Genomic DNA, 13,902 nt, shown 5'->3' on the forward strand with positions numbered 1-13,902 from the left:
ATATATATATATATATATTATACACAAGTGGGATAAAGCGTGGACGAAAAATATAATCCCATCACCAACTCTATTTGATTATTGGAAGAAATTTCTCTCCACTTCGAGACTAGTGCAAGTTGATTTCAACACACCAACTTGGTTCCATGGGTGGCATTTTGAAACTGTTTTCGTAATATTATAAATGTAAATTTTTTAATTATTAATTATTACTAAAAAAAAAAAAAACTCAATCACCAAGCCACATAAGCAAGTCCAGTCAGCTTTCCGTTTATTCCGTTATACTTCAAAACTCAAAGACTAAAATGACTGACAATAAGTCAAAAACTTGAATCTCCCACTCCAACACTAAACTAAAAAAACACTTAGGAAATTTAGATAATAATTAAAACATGCTCAAATACATTCATATATTTACATTATTTTCTCGTTATCAAAGTAATTTTAAATTATTTTTCACAAAACTCCACATATTTTACGTAGTTTATATTTGAACAATGCAATGTGTTCTAATAATAATTTTTACCTTTCTGCATTATGAACTAAATGAAATCATAGGCATTAAGATTAGTTTCAAAATACGTACAACACAGTTTATCTAAAGTCTAAAGTATGATCAAGAATACAGACACATTGGCACGAAACTATAGAGTTTTTCTTTGATATCATTTCAAATCAAGAACTCGGCTGAATTGTTCCTAACTAGCAAAGGACATGTTATCGTACTTCTAGCTAGCTGCTATTATGTTAGGTCAGTCATATGCTTTAGTAGTGTGGCAGCAAAATGTCACAAGGAAAAGGGGAAAGGGTGACCTGTTCTTGGGTTGCAACTACTTCTTTCGCATTCTCGAGCTCGGAGAGTTATGTTGTAAAGGTGAAAGAGGTTGTCGTATCGAGTCGACTTCATTTATGATATTCTTCCCTTCAATTGGACTGCTCATTTTTCGACATGATTTTCGCTTGTTTGACTGCAAAAGATGATATTATATTTTAAATATTGCCTACCAAAAAACTAAAAAAATCTTTATAAATGACTATTTTAATTTTCTCCCCATTTTTCTTTACAATAATTTTCATTTTTCTTAAGAAAACATTTTAATTCTTAACCAAATTCTAAAAGTAAAAATAAGATAATAATTTTTATCTTTCCTAAGAAAACATTTGAATCCTTAACCAAATTCTAAGATAAGAAAACAAAGAAATTCATAAAAAAGTAGGGTTTATAAGCTTAAAATTTAAAAAACTGAAAATTAAAGCTCATTTGATAACCATTTTGTTTTTGTGTCGGTGAGAATTAAGCTTATAACACTATTTTTTAAAATAAATTCTTTTGTTTTGTTATCTACCATTTACATATAATTTAAAAAATTATGGAATTTGATTCGGAATTCAAAAGTTTTCCAAGAAAAGATGAAACCTATAGTAGAGAAATGACGAGAAATTAAGTAAAATTTTCAAAAAGCAAATGTATTTATGTAATTAAGCTTATAATGTCTAATTACATCTATGTTTTCTTTGTTTTTTCATAGTTTTGTGAAATTTTAGCCTAAGTTTACCATAAAATATCGATGCATATATCATGAGGACTCGAAAGTAAAGTTTAGAAAACAAGAGAAAATCTTAAGAAATCATAATACTTATTAAATGGTACTAAGAAGTTGATGAGGCTGACCTTGGCGGCAGACCCACTGTTGGCCTGCTGCTTGTCGCCTGAATGTTGAATTATATCTTCCTGGTGCCGTTTCAGCAGCCTCTTGTTCTCCTCGTCAAGAAGCATATTATCTTCATACAACAACTTCACCTGCATAAAAACTAGCATAAATAAGCTATCAATGGGGCCAAATATGGTTCACAAAGCAAGAATCCAGAAAAAATGCCCCAAACTCACCTCTTCTTCTGCTTTTTGAAGATTTTCCCTCAGATGTTCACAATCCTTCTCGACGGCCTTCACGTAAGCAGCTAGTGATAGAGCCTTTTGAGTTGAAGGCTTTAAGCTAGGAGGAAATTTCAACAAAGGTTAACCGAGTTAGAAACCTAAACCACTAGCGATTGAGCTTTTTTTCTTTTGGACTTCCCCTAAATGTTTTTAAAATGTGGGATCTCACGATCCACCTCCTTTTAGGGTTCAGCTTTCTCGCTGGCACTCGTTCATTTTTTCCAATCGATGTGCGACCCTCCACCAATTCACCCTCCTTCGGGGCTCAACCTCCTCGCTGACACATCGCTCGGTGGCTAGCTCTAATATCATTTGTAACAGTCCAAGCCCACCACTAATAACATTTGTGACACATCGCTCGCTGACACATCTCTTTGGGCTTTTCTATTTCGGGCTTCCCCTCAAAGTTCTTAAAACATGTCTGCTAGGAAGAAGTTTTCACACTCTTATAATTTTTTTTTTTTATCGTTTACCATATTTTCTTTTTATATCACAATAAAAAAAAAATTCGAAAAAAACAAAAACAGAAACAAAAGCTCACCAATTCCACATTTTAATAAGCTTCTGACTTGAATCTTGATCACTGTTTGCTTCTAAAAATGCATGAGCAGCTGTAGATCTATCATTACAATTACATGTAGGCAAAACCAACTCGAGTAAGTTATCCTCCAAATCTCTGCCATCAGAAGATGAATCAACCTGAAGCGTTGTAAAAAATGCACATGCATCAATTTTAACACAACCAATGGAAGAACTACTATCCTGACTTACGGCTTGCATGCTAGGCTAGGCTACTAGTAAAAATTGGTTAACATCTCTTCACAGTGGACAATGACCTTCAACTAATAAACAAACAATCTAAGAGGGGAGATAGACATAGCACTCAACCCAAAGTAGTTGATACACATACAAAGTAGTTGATGTTCATCGAGCTAACTAAGCAGTAATTTCTACGCTCAGATAAAACCATTTTTTTAGTTCAATTATTAGAGGCATTTTATGATTCCTCGTTCATAGAAATGATCAACGTCGACCTTAAACATTTACCAAATACCAATGCCACTAATTAAAGCATTTAATTCACAAGATCATTACTATAAGACAATGACCCTTCAACTAATAAACAAACAATCTAAGAGCGGAGATAGACATAGCACTCAACCCAAAATTAGAACCCCACCAATTAAACCTGAGAAACCAAACTTTTACTTAATCTGAATGGCCAGTTTGATATGGACGATACCACAGATATCATGTCCTCCATTGTACTGAACCTTCTTTAAACTAACAACACGTGAGTGCTTGAGAGGAGATGCTATTACCCTTTTCATCTCGTATTCATGCTTAAAGAACAGCAGTTCATCTGACAACCGTCTAACCTCTTCCTGCAATTCGTGAAAACGATTCTCAGCCTCCCTTGCACGCTGATCCGCCTCGTTCCCGAACTCCATCAATGCATCTCGGTCGTGATCATATAAAGAGCACTCTCTCTCCCATTTTTCACATTGACCTGTAAGAAAAAGGCACTCCGTAGCCAGTTTTCGATTCTCCTCGACAAATTTCTTCAAAGCTTGTGCGTTCATTGTCGCTTCAGCCTATCAACCAGATACGTGAGAAAAACGAAAAACTGAAAAAAAAAAAAAAATTCAAACAAAACGAAGAACAAAAAATCAACAACACATACGAACCCTACTACGCTCAATCAACAGGTCTTTTTCTTTGATTTTGGACTGTAGAACATCGCAATATTGATCAAGCCGCCTCTGATCATCCTCAGAGACCCGAAGCTTCAACTCCAGCGTTTCCGCCGACACAGGTAGACCTAATGAATGATCTATTGTTTCCTTGATGTAATTGTCGATTTCAGGAGGAAGATCCATCGCTGAATCCTGTAAACCCTAGCGAGATTCAAAAATTCCAAGTCGCAAAAACCCCTAGAAACTACAACGACTCCAGCAAGCGACCAGAGAAGTCGTTGAAATCTCGAATACTTCGAATTCAAACGCAGTTCGCCCGGCTCCTTTCAAAAGCTACTGTAATTTTAAACAAATGTGGCCAACGAGACGTAGCCGTTGTAGCACCACTTTGAATGAGAGCGCATAGCGTTCGTGGGCGGGTCAGAAGAAATACTAATTTCTTTTCAAAATATTTGAATTTACAATGGGCTTGATGACGTGTCGAGCCCATTGGCCCAGAAGCCCAACTTAAAAAAATCGAATTTGTTATTTTATTAATTTTTATTTTTCGTTCACAAACTTTATAATTTATTTTTTACTTTCCTTTAAATTATAGAGATTTAAGAATATATTATGCGTTTAAAATTTAATTTTGGTCCAATGACTTTTAGTAATTATATTTATTTAATTTATATGTTCCAAAGTGAGCATAATAATTTAATAATTAATGCCATGCATTAGCTTAATTTTGATTTAATTTCTTTAAATAAGTAAAATAATAAAATTTAAAACAAAATTTTCAAATTATTATTTTTATACAAATATTAGTGGTTGACTTTGTTCAACTTACAATAATTTTCTTATAATTATAAAATTAAACCATTTAATATAATTTTTTTTTTTAAGATAATTACTGATATCATGTTAGATAATACATTATCCAATTGAATTGCTCGGGATAATGGACCTTATTGGTCACTTTCTCAAAATCAACTCCAATCTTGGCGATGATTTGTAAGAGATTCCGTCACCGAAATCGGCGGTGGCGGTATGTCGTGGAGGCCATCATGTGGAATGTGTTGTTTGGTTGAACAAATTCGCAAATGGCGATGCGTTGCGTTTTGATTCCTATGACTGTCAACTACGTGCTGAATGAGAAGGGACTACGGTGGCGAATCGGAGGTCGTTGGGATGATGGTTAAGGAGGATATTTTAGCGGTCTAATTCGATAGGACAGGTCATGAGTAGTACACTCTGTGGTTGGTCGGAGGCAGTCTTGAGCCAGTTTGATGATGAACTCGACACTGAATCGAACTTAGATGGAATTGCGAGAGAGTGAAGTTTATGATTGAGGTATCGAAGTGGAACCGGAGAAAAATGTCTGATGGAGGAGTTTTTGACGATGGACGTTGTTGGTTATCAAATTAGATATAAATTTATTATATCTCATTTTTAAAAATACAATATGTACAATTAATTATTCAATTTAATTACCGAGTAAAGTTTAATACATTTTTTAATAAATGAAAAATAAATTAATTTAACTTAATAAAATCTATCTAACAATAATTAATAATTTAGAATTAACAAATCTAATAATAATTAAACATAAATATTATTTATTTATATAAAATTAATATAAATAATCCATTTCAACTAAACACGACGTGCATTGGCTGGACATAAAGTTTCCGAGACCAAAATCCCTAAGCCGCTTGTTATTCATTTTTTTTTTTTTTTTTCAAATTTTTCCTTGGGATAATTGGGAAGTTTTCATATATATATATATATATATATATATATATATATATATACTATTGTCGTTTGGATTGCTTGATTTTCTCTCCCGGAAGGAATGTGATCGGAGATTGCTAGGGTTTCGGCTTCTGTCTTCAACATCTTTTATGTGTACAACGGATCGATATTTGATTTCATGGTGGTACGGTTATTTTGATTTCGCTCATCGTAACCGGCGATTTGATATGCGAGTGGTGAAGGATATTGCGGCCTTTGAAGGTGCGGTTTTATGTCCTTTTTTTTTTTTTTGAAGGTTGTGGAATTTGATGATTTCGATCTTTATATGGACTGGATTTTGTTAGACTATGCGGATAATTGAATCTGATGTTGCTTTGATTGGTTCATGTAATGTTAGTTAGGATAAGCAATCATCAATAGCGTTTGATCTTGCATTCTGAAAGGAAGTTGAGAGAATCTGTAAATTTGTTTGCAGTTTTCAGTTATCCAAACTCGCGCGTAAGAGCTGTTGGTTAATTCGATTTGATGAGGAAGAAAAGGAAAGGAACCGAGACTGATAATGGACAACCTTTGGACTTACCAGATAATGTGACAGAAACTCGTGATTCGCGATCTTCTAAACTGAAGGCTACTTACTCGCTAGTAGATTACACGAGGTTGAATAAAAGGTGCAAGGAGAATGTGGGTATTGAACCAGTTCCTTCATGTAAGAGTAGGTTTGCAGCCATAGCTACAGCCCCACCTATTGGGAGTTCGTCTCTGATTCCTCCTGTTAGAGGTTTGAAGAGGAAGATTGGATGCATAGACGTGGCTACGCAAATTGGGCGAAAACGTAACATCGAAAATGATTATGTTTCAGGCGAGACCATTGGGCATGGAAAATTTGGTTCAGTTTGGCTGTGTAAATGTAAGCTTACTGGAGCTGAGTATGCTTGCAAAACTCTGAAAAAAGGAGAAGAGACTGTGCATAAGGAGGTGGAGATAATGCAGCACTTATCTGGCTACCCGAGTGTTGTGACATTGCTGGCAGTGTATGAGGAGTCAGAATGTTTTCACCTGGTTATGGAACTGTGTCGTGGAGGTCGTTTGGTTGATCAGATGGTCAGTGAAGGTCAATATTCGGAGCATCGAGCAGCTAATATACTCAAGGAAGTGATGTTGGTTATAAAGTATTGTCATGATATGGGGGTTGTACATCGAGACATAAAGCCCGAAAATATTCTTCTCACGACGTCTGGGAAGATCAAGCTTGCAGATTTTGGCCTGGCCACTAGGATTTCATGTGGTATGTATCCTTAAATCTGTACTAGAGAGTTCGTGTTTATATGTTCCCCTTTTGGTATTAGTTACCTTAACTTCCTTTAGTCTTCACTTGACACTATGAGAAAACTAATTTTGTTGGCATGATGTGAGAAAAGGGAGAACCATCTTGGGTTTAGAAGCTGTGAAGGTGTGAAGTTTGGCTCTTTTTAACGCCTTCATTTGGGTTCAAACGTTGAAACTTTTTTTTTTTGTAGACATTCAATGTTTCTTCTGATCACCAACAATTTTTATTCATCTTTTGGTTCCATTTGCTGGTTTGGTTCCTGCTTTTGTTGACATTTTTTTTTTTTTTTTTAATTTCTTTTCAATGAAAGCTGAAAGCTGATTTCAGAATAAAAATAGGATAAGATCAAATATCTGAAGCTATTAATCAACATGTGAGAGGGAAGGGATTATTCTTGTGTCTGTGATGTGCTTGGATTGTTGTTCACAAGGTAATCTTTCAATGAGATTATTGTGTAAATATTTGTGACTGTAGTTAGGAGTGATCGTGCTGATGTCTTATTAGAAAATAAGTGAGGAATGTCTCTACGAATAAGAATACAGAGTTTATAGACTGAACAAGACAACAAGATGACACGCAGGAGTCTGTGACAAGGTTGCAAAGGAAGTCGATTTTTTTGGTAAGTTATGGAAAGATGAGTCATATAATTATGTTAGAGGACTAGTTTTGTAACGACCCAAGTCCCCACCGCTAGCTGATATTGTTCTCTTTTAGTTTTTCCTTTTGGGCTTACTCTCAAAGTTTTTAAAACGTGTCTGTTAGGGAGAAGTTTCCACCCCCTTATAAAGAATACTTCGTTCTCCTCCCCAACCGACGTGGGATCACACAAGTTTTGTAGTGTTTTTTTATCTTTCTTTTCCTCTTTAGGACCTTTCATCTAACTACGAGAGCAGATTCCGTAATGTGAATGGCGTGACCGTTGGAGTCCTTTGATGAGATGAAATATGCACAAGAAAAAAAAGAAATCCCAAGACCAACTTAAGGAAGATACTAAATATTCCAATTAGCAAAAGCAGAAGTCAAATTATAGCCACAAAAAGTAGTTTTTTGATCTTACACCAAGCAGCTTAGACAAAACAACCCAACCCCATTAGTCCTCGAGGTCGAAAAAGAACAAACCGTAGCTGACACTGCTGGTCTTTAACTTAAGCAACAGTGGACACATTATCGTATTAGCTACAATAGTGTTAGTCTTAGAGAGAATGAGAGAGGATGCTTATGGGGGAGAGGGGGGGTAATTTGGTTCGGTATCACGAATCGGAGAAGGAAGTCTTAATTGTGGATGGTAAAATGATATGGTAAACTGCTTCTTCGTAAAAACTACAGAGGTTTTTGAGTTTGTAGTTGTTTTCTCTTTATGTATTATTCTTCTTATAAGCTTTTACTTGATCTGCTATAGTTTGTGTGAATGTTGCTTTGTTTTATACTTAGGATTATGTTTCAAACATTTGCTTAGTTAAGTTATTTGATTGCGGACTGCAGGCCAGAGTTTAACTGGTCTGGCTGGAAGCCCAGCTTATGTGGCCCCTGAAGTGTTGTCGGGAAATTACTCTGAGAAGGTGGATATTTGGAGTGCTGGTGTGCTCCTCCATGCTCTTTTGGTTGCCACTCTTCCTTTCCAAGGCGATTCGGTAGAATCAGTTTTTGAAGCAATAAAGAACACCAAGCTCGACTTCCACTCCGGGATGTGGGAGTCCATATCTAAACCTGCTCGAGATCTCATCGAGGGAATGTTGACGAGAGATATTTCAGCTAGGATAACGGCAGAAGAAGTTTTAAGTAAGTTCGTTTTCCTAATTGATTTCTAAGCAATAGTAATATGTTATCAATGAACTTTGCAATTAGAATATAGGTTAATATCAATCCTTCTTACGTAATATAATCTCATTTGGATACCAATGGTCATACTTCAGGGCATCCCTGGATATTGTTTTACACCGAACGCACGTTCAAGACGCTTCCCGTCAAACTGAAACTGAAGAATCAAGAATCTTGCCAACAGTCTCCCATTGCAGCCAAAATTAAGCCTAACAGAAACAGATTTGACAGTGCAGCTATTGCTGCCTCCCTTAGTGAAGTCTCTAATCTTTCATCATCTGAAAATTCTAATGCCAACAGTGACGATGTCGACGACTCCTTTCTGGTGGACGCACTTGCAACAGCTATTTCACACGTGACAATTTCCGAGCCAAAGAGAAGCAGGCTGTGTGTTCCTACAGGCCGTATTGAGCAGCACAGCTCCTCTAACATGAAAGCTAACAATCTCTGTAAAGCGTTTTGATCCTGCGAGTGTGCCAACGTTGTCGTCGACATTGTTCTCTCCTGTTTTTTTTCCTAAGCTGGGGAACTACTAGTACTTACAGGTAACACAACCGGGATGAATTTCTCCAAGTAGCTAAGAGGGTGATTTCCAGGCCAACATCAACGAAATTTAACGAGTTTTATTAATATGCACTCTATGTTAGTCAATGCCTGAGGTGCATTAAATCTGATTAGAAGTGTGTGATTTTGTGCTTTAAGTCTAATAATTGTCTTGACATGAATTGACAAATTTGATGTACATATTTTGTAAATACAGCAGTAATGAGAAGAGAGGGCATTTTGATTTTCTCATGTTGGCCAACTGCATTTTCTTAACCATTTTTTTTTGCAGAATAGCTCGCCCGCTTGCCCTATCTTACCCGATAACTAGACGAGTCCGAAAACTTTGTGAGAAATAAAACATAACCAATAAATGTATATCTCCAACCGACAAATTAGTGGTGAAAATTTCTTATTTCACGTGAGAGGTGAAAATTGACTTTAATCAAGTTGACTTTAATCCTAGAGAATAGAAGAAAATTGACTTTAATCAAGTTGACTTTAATCATAGAGAATAGAAGAAAACCGATAGTGAAAGTTGACTTTAATCATAGAGAATAGAAGAAAACCGATAGTGAAAGTTGACTTTAATCATAGAGAATAGAAGAAAACCGATAGTGTTGACTTTAATCATCTAGAATAGAAGAAAATGGACAGTGAAAGTTGACTTCAATCATCGTGAATGTTGACTTTAATCATCTAGAATAGAAGAAAGACTTTAATCATCTAGAATAGAAGAAAACCGAAAATGAAAGTTGACTTGAATCATCTAGAATAGAAGAAACCGATAGTGAAAGAAAGTTGACTTGAATCATCTAGAAGAAAACTTATAGTGAAAATTGACTTTAATCATTGAGAATAGAAGAAAAATCGACAGTGAAAGTTGACTTTAATAAGAAAACCAACACGTTAATTGTCAATTGACCATGTTCTAGGTGCCACAAAACAAGAAAGAAAGAGGGACATAATAATCAAACCACATTATTAACAAAGCAAAATCTTTATTTGTGACATTATTCAATAATTTATTTTGACATGGTCCTATGATTTTCTATTCTTATTTTCATTAAAAACCAATCAACGATTTTATATATTAATTTTGTAATGATCCTTTGAGACTTACTTGGAAACCGCTACAGAAGGAGGCCCAGTTTGTCTCTCCTAAAAGTCACAAAAGAAACCCCATCGGCATAAGTTGATTGATGAAAACTATAGTTGAAATGAACAATACAGATCTTTACAACGTATAAAAGTGTATACTCAAAGAGTTCCTACAAAAAGAAACACAAAAAGCCTATTTTCACTGCACCATTTTCTTACCCCATGGGTGACTGTGATAACATTAAAACATCATTCCTGTTCCTTTTCCTTCGTCACCGGCCAGCAACTGGTAGGGAAGCATTCATTTTCTGGATATTTTCGACCACATATACACTATAAAGAAACAGATCAATGCAAATACGACGACCTGGACGACATGATTTGATCCGTTCTGTATGATTTTTTTGTTCAATCTTCTTACGTTGTTCTTCACTCCCGCTTGAGCTTTGATCAACGTCATTTGCTACAACAAGACAGAAAACAGAACTTCGAATCAGTCGGAAGTATGAGAAGTATACGGGATTGTATGCATTTCGAATTGGTAGAAAACGATATGAGACTGGTTTTCTTCAGTTAGTTTCTTCTAATTTGAATGAGCTCTATCATTTTAGGCTGAGGCTATCAAGAAACTTGTTTTGTTTCGTTCTTTTTGATCCATTTTATGTTTTTTTTGGCAAAAGGTAGGAGGATCCAAAATATGACAGCAACATGTATTTCCATCCCTACCACAACAGAAATCAAATAATTGGAACGATCCTAATTTTCATATGACGATAACAAATGGGAATCGTTTATCATTTTTTATATATATAATTTCAGAGAAGCTACCTTCCCCCAAAGGGAGAAAACATTCTTTGATAAATTTAATAAATGAAAGGAACGATAATCATTCACATTCTGGTCCTTGTTACAGAAAATATTTAATAGATGCAATATTCAAATTTTAATTCTCATTCTATTGTTTTTCCTGTTGAATAATTATTATTCCAATTATCTGTAATTTCCATTTTCTTAAGCAAACAGGACCCGAAGTTTTTTTTTTTTTTTTTTTATTTCTCAAGTAAGATCGTCAATCAGTAAAAACAAATAATGACAAAAAGATCAATCAAGTGGAAATATGACAACTAAGAAAAAATTGCATACCAACTGATCTAGAAAATCTTGCTGAGATTTTGCTTCTGTTCCAATTTCTTGAGCAATCTGCACCAGAACAATTGCACCAAGTACCAAAAAGAAAAGATCAAAAATTGGATTAGGAATTAAGTAAATGTACACGATCTCAATAAGGTAAAATTATGACAAAACTGTGACGAGTCGCAAAATGAAGATCCTAGGGGCTTTGCACTTTGAACATCAAAAATGCTGCTCAGATGTCAGTATAAAGTTACTTTCTCAGATTAACGTGTCTGATTTAAGTAGCTGATAACCGGATATTGACTTTGGGACCAGAAAAAAAAAAAAAAAAAACAGTCTGTTCTTTTTTTCCTAGATAAGAAACAAGAAGAGCTTTTGTAGACAATATGAAAGCAAAACGTTGTCAACAATAGGACGCTTAGCTCAACATTCAGAAACAAATCTTTCTCAAATAAATAAATAAATAAAATAAAAAAGAAAACGACCAGGACAAGAAAAGATGCCCCTCGTTTTCCAGATTTTGGTGGGGCATACAACACGGCAGTTAGAGGCCAATAACATCAGTAATCCCCTCTTTTCATTTTGATCAGCTGTGCCAGAGTTCAAATTTACTCACACCAACTAGATCTCTTTGTATAGGCAAATAGTTAGTTCTAAGGAATTCTATCAGCTTAATTTGTATATTCTTGTTCATTATACAGGACCATATTTAAGGCAATTGCCAGACAATTTTGGAGACTTTAGAAAGGGTAAAACAAGAAGACAATGACCAATGATTGAACTTATGACTTTAAAAATGTCGACTTTATAACTTCTGATTGCTAGCGAACCTCTAAGGAAGGTTTCCATCAAGTGCTCCAAGGAAAGAGGATCCCCAATAGGTTTCTGCTCCACCGACTATAATTCACATTGATATGCTTGTTATATTATTATTACACACTTCTTTCATTGGCTATGATATGTTTAGAACGATGACGAGCCAATAGACTAGAACTTCCATAACGAAGACTCTGTAAATATATGGCTTCTGCTTGTTCCAGCTGTATGTCTTATATATTTCGGTTTTCTTAAATAATAAAAAATCACATATCTTACATAAGAAAGGAGGGAAAATCACGAAACTTTACAGAAAGAAAATCATGCCTGTGACCGCCATTATAATGAAATACAAATATGAGCGCAAAGCATACACAGCTATACCACGTGAAATGTATAAATCCATAACGTACATCTCATGAGCCCAATTGAGAAAGGAACGAGTTGTAATTCCTACAGTATCATTACAAATAGATTGACCTCTAACAAAGCTATTTCAAATATTCTATAAAAGTTGAAAGAAATCTGAAGATTTCTGTCAAAAACTTGTTTTTAGATGTCGAACTCTATATAAAAGTTTAGCTGCGGTTTCCAGTTTGCAAATCAATAAATCTAAGTGCAAAGCTGTACGATGGTTTAATGGAAAACCATATACTTACATTTCTCAGCCTTTTAACCTGGCCATGGAGACCAACGATCTGGTCGTCCAAGTCCCCTTGCATCGGATCGATCTGTAGTTGAATTTCATCGGAAGCAGCCGACGGTCTCGTGCTAAGCCCCTCCCTGAATACCTCAAAACAAAGGACGATTGCACTTGAGCGACATGAATTCAGTAATTATGATTCTTAACATCAGTAAATATGGAAATGATTTGAGTAATTCTCCGAGACACATGATACAAACTCGTATTACAAAACATTTAATTCCTGGAAATAAATTAGGAATTTAGCATGATAGAAGAAAAAGAACAATACCTGGAACGATAAGGAGCGGCATCGCCGTTGTAGAAGGAACTACCGCCACGATACGAATTAGACGCCATTGAAGACAGAATGAAAACCTAATCCAAAAGGAAAGAATTGGATCGGAAAGAGACGAATTGCGAGAATCAATTTCAGTATCTTCAATCTGAGTCGGAAGGTAAGAGCGCGAAGCAAATTGGGATTTTTCCGACTCCCGTTAACGCGTTGGCGTTCATTGATTTGTTTTTTCGAAACTACAACACGTATTTGGTTGTAAGGGGCGAGTGAATACTGGTTCGGTTGGGTTTTTTTAAGAATCGAACCTCTTGAATAAACCCGCGTTTTTCGACCGGATCAGGTTGCCCGGTTCTTGAATAAAATGTATTTTTTTTCTTAAAAATATTAATGGGTCCTAATGTATGGGACTCGAGATTAGAGACGTCTACAAGACATGGCTTGGATACAGACGTCTTCGCCATCCCCTCACGAGACAAAGTTGTGGTGAAGATCTATTTACGTGGACATTCAAAATGTAGATATATTGTAAAAGTCCAAGCCCACTGCTAGCGGATATTGTCAATTTTGCCCTGTTAGGAGAGGTTTTCGGTTTTCACACTTTTTATAAAGAAGGTTTTGTTCTCTTCTCCAACCGACGTGAGATCTTACAATCTACCCCTCTTGGGAGCTAGCGTTCTCATTGACACATTTGTCAGTGTCCGGCTTTTATACAATTTCTAATTGTCTAAGCCCACATCTAAACAGATATTGTCCCATTTGACCCGTTGCGTACTGCTATCAGTCTCACGATTTTAATGATGAGTGCACCAGCAGGAG

At 35.6% G+C, this 13,902-nt stretch overlaps 3 protein-coding genes across 3 annotated transcripts; 1 reads left to right on the forward strand and 2 right to left on the reverse strand.

Moving 5' to 3' along the window:
- Positions 1–544: 544 nt before the first annotated feature.
- On the reverse strand, positions 545–4,025 carry LOC111480210 (centriolin-like). Its single transcript, XM_023125128.1, has 6 exons — positions 3,625–4,025; positions 3,259–3,531; positions 2,478–2,635; positions 1,889–1,994; positions 1,673–1,801; positions 545–968 (listed from the first exon to the last, which is right to left on the reverse strand). Exons 1-6 carry the CDS (start codon positions 3,814–3,816, stop codon positions 831–833), a joined length of 996 nt encoding a protein of 331 aa, XP_022980896.1. The 5' UTR covers positions 3,817–4,025; the 3' UTR covers positions 545–830.
- A 1,396-nt stretch (positions 4,026–5,421) lies between these two features.
- LOC111480208 (serine/threonine-protein kinase PEPKR2-like) lies at positions 5,422–9,307 on the forward strand. Its single transcript, XM_023125124.1, has 4 exons — positions 5,422–5,628; positions 5,843–6,652; positions 8,177–8,473; positions 8,608–9,307. Exons 2-4 carry the CDS (start codon positions 5,893–5,895, stop codon positions 8,973–8,975), a joined length of 1,425 nt encoding a protein of 474 aa, XP_022980892.1. The 5' UTR covers positions 5,422–5,628; positions 5,843–5,892; the 3' UTR covers positions 8,976–9,307.
- Positions 9,308–10,221: 914 nt separating this feature from the next.
- LOC111480213 (bet1-like protein At1g29060) lies at positions 10,222–13,329 on the reverse strand. Its single transcript, XM_023125130.1, has 4 exons — positions 13,081–13,329; positions 12,766–12,889; positions 11,300–11,356; positions 10,222–10,619 (listed from the first exon to the last, which is right to left on the reverse strand). Exons 1-4 carry the CDS (start codon positions 13,146–13,148, stop codon positions 10,458–10,460), a joined length of 411 nt encoding a protein of 136 aa, XP_022980898.1. The 5' UTR covers positions 13,149–13,329; the 3' UTR covers positions 10,222–10,457.
- Positions 13,330–13,902: the final 573 nt, after the last annotated feature.

Source organism: Cucurbita maxima, unplaced genomic scaffold (assembly GCF_002738345.1).
Source record: "Cucurbita maxima cultivar Rimu unplaced genomic scaffold, Cmax_1.0 Cma_Scf00006, whole genome shotgun sequence".
In the NCBI taxonomy this organism is placed as follows: Eukaryota; Viridiplantae; Streptophyta; class Magnoliopsida; order Cucurbitales; family Cucurbitaceae; genus Cucurbita; species Cucurbita maxima.

Bases quoted from the DNA above. Each gene is read 5' to 3' on its own strand.
- LOC111480210 (XM_023125128.1), bottom strand. From the start codon at position 3,816: ATGGATCTTCCTCCTGAAATCGACAATTACATCAAGGAAACAATAGAT. The intron at 3,532-3,624 runs GTTCGTATGTGT...TCTGGTTGATAG, and splicing joins TGTTGATTGAGCGTAGTAGG to GCTGAAGCGACAATGAACGC. The intron at 969-1,672 runs GTCAGCCTCATC...CATCTTTTGCAG, and splicing joins ACAGTGGGTCTGCCGCCAAG to TCAAACAAGCGAAAATCATG.
- LOC111480208 (XM_023125124.1), top strand. From the start codon at position 5,893: ATGAGGAAGAAAAGGAAAGGAACCGAGACTGATAATGGACAACCTTTG. The intron at 6,653-8,176 runs GTATGTATCCTT...TGCGGACTGCAG, and splicing joins GGCCACTAGGATTTCATGTG to GCCAGAGTTTAACTGGTCTG. The intron at 8,474-8,607 runs GTAAGTTCGTTT...GTCATACTTCAG, and splicing joins AACGGCAGAAGAAGTTTTAA to GGCATCCCTGGATATTGTTT.
- LOC111480213 (XM_023125130.1), bottom strand. From the start codon at position 13,148: ATGGCGTCTAATTCGTATCGTGGCGGTAGTTCCTTCTACAACGGCGAT. The intron at 12,890-13,080 runs GTATTGTTCTTT...TGAGGTATTCAG, and splicing joins GCCGCTCCTTATCGTTCCAG to GGAGGGGCTTAGCACGAGAC. The intron at 10,620-11,299 runs GTATGCAATTTT...GTCTTGTTGTAG, and splicing joins AAGATTTTCTAGATCAGTTG to CAAATGACGTTGATCAAAGC.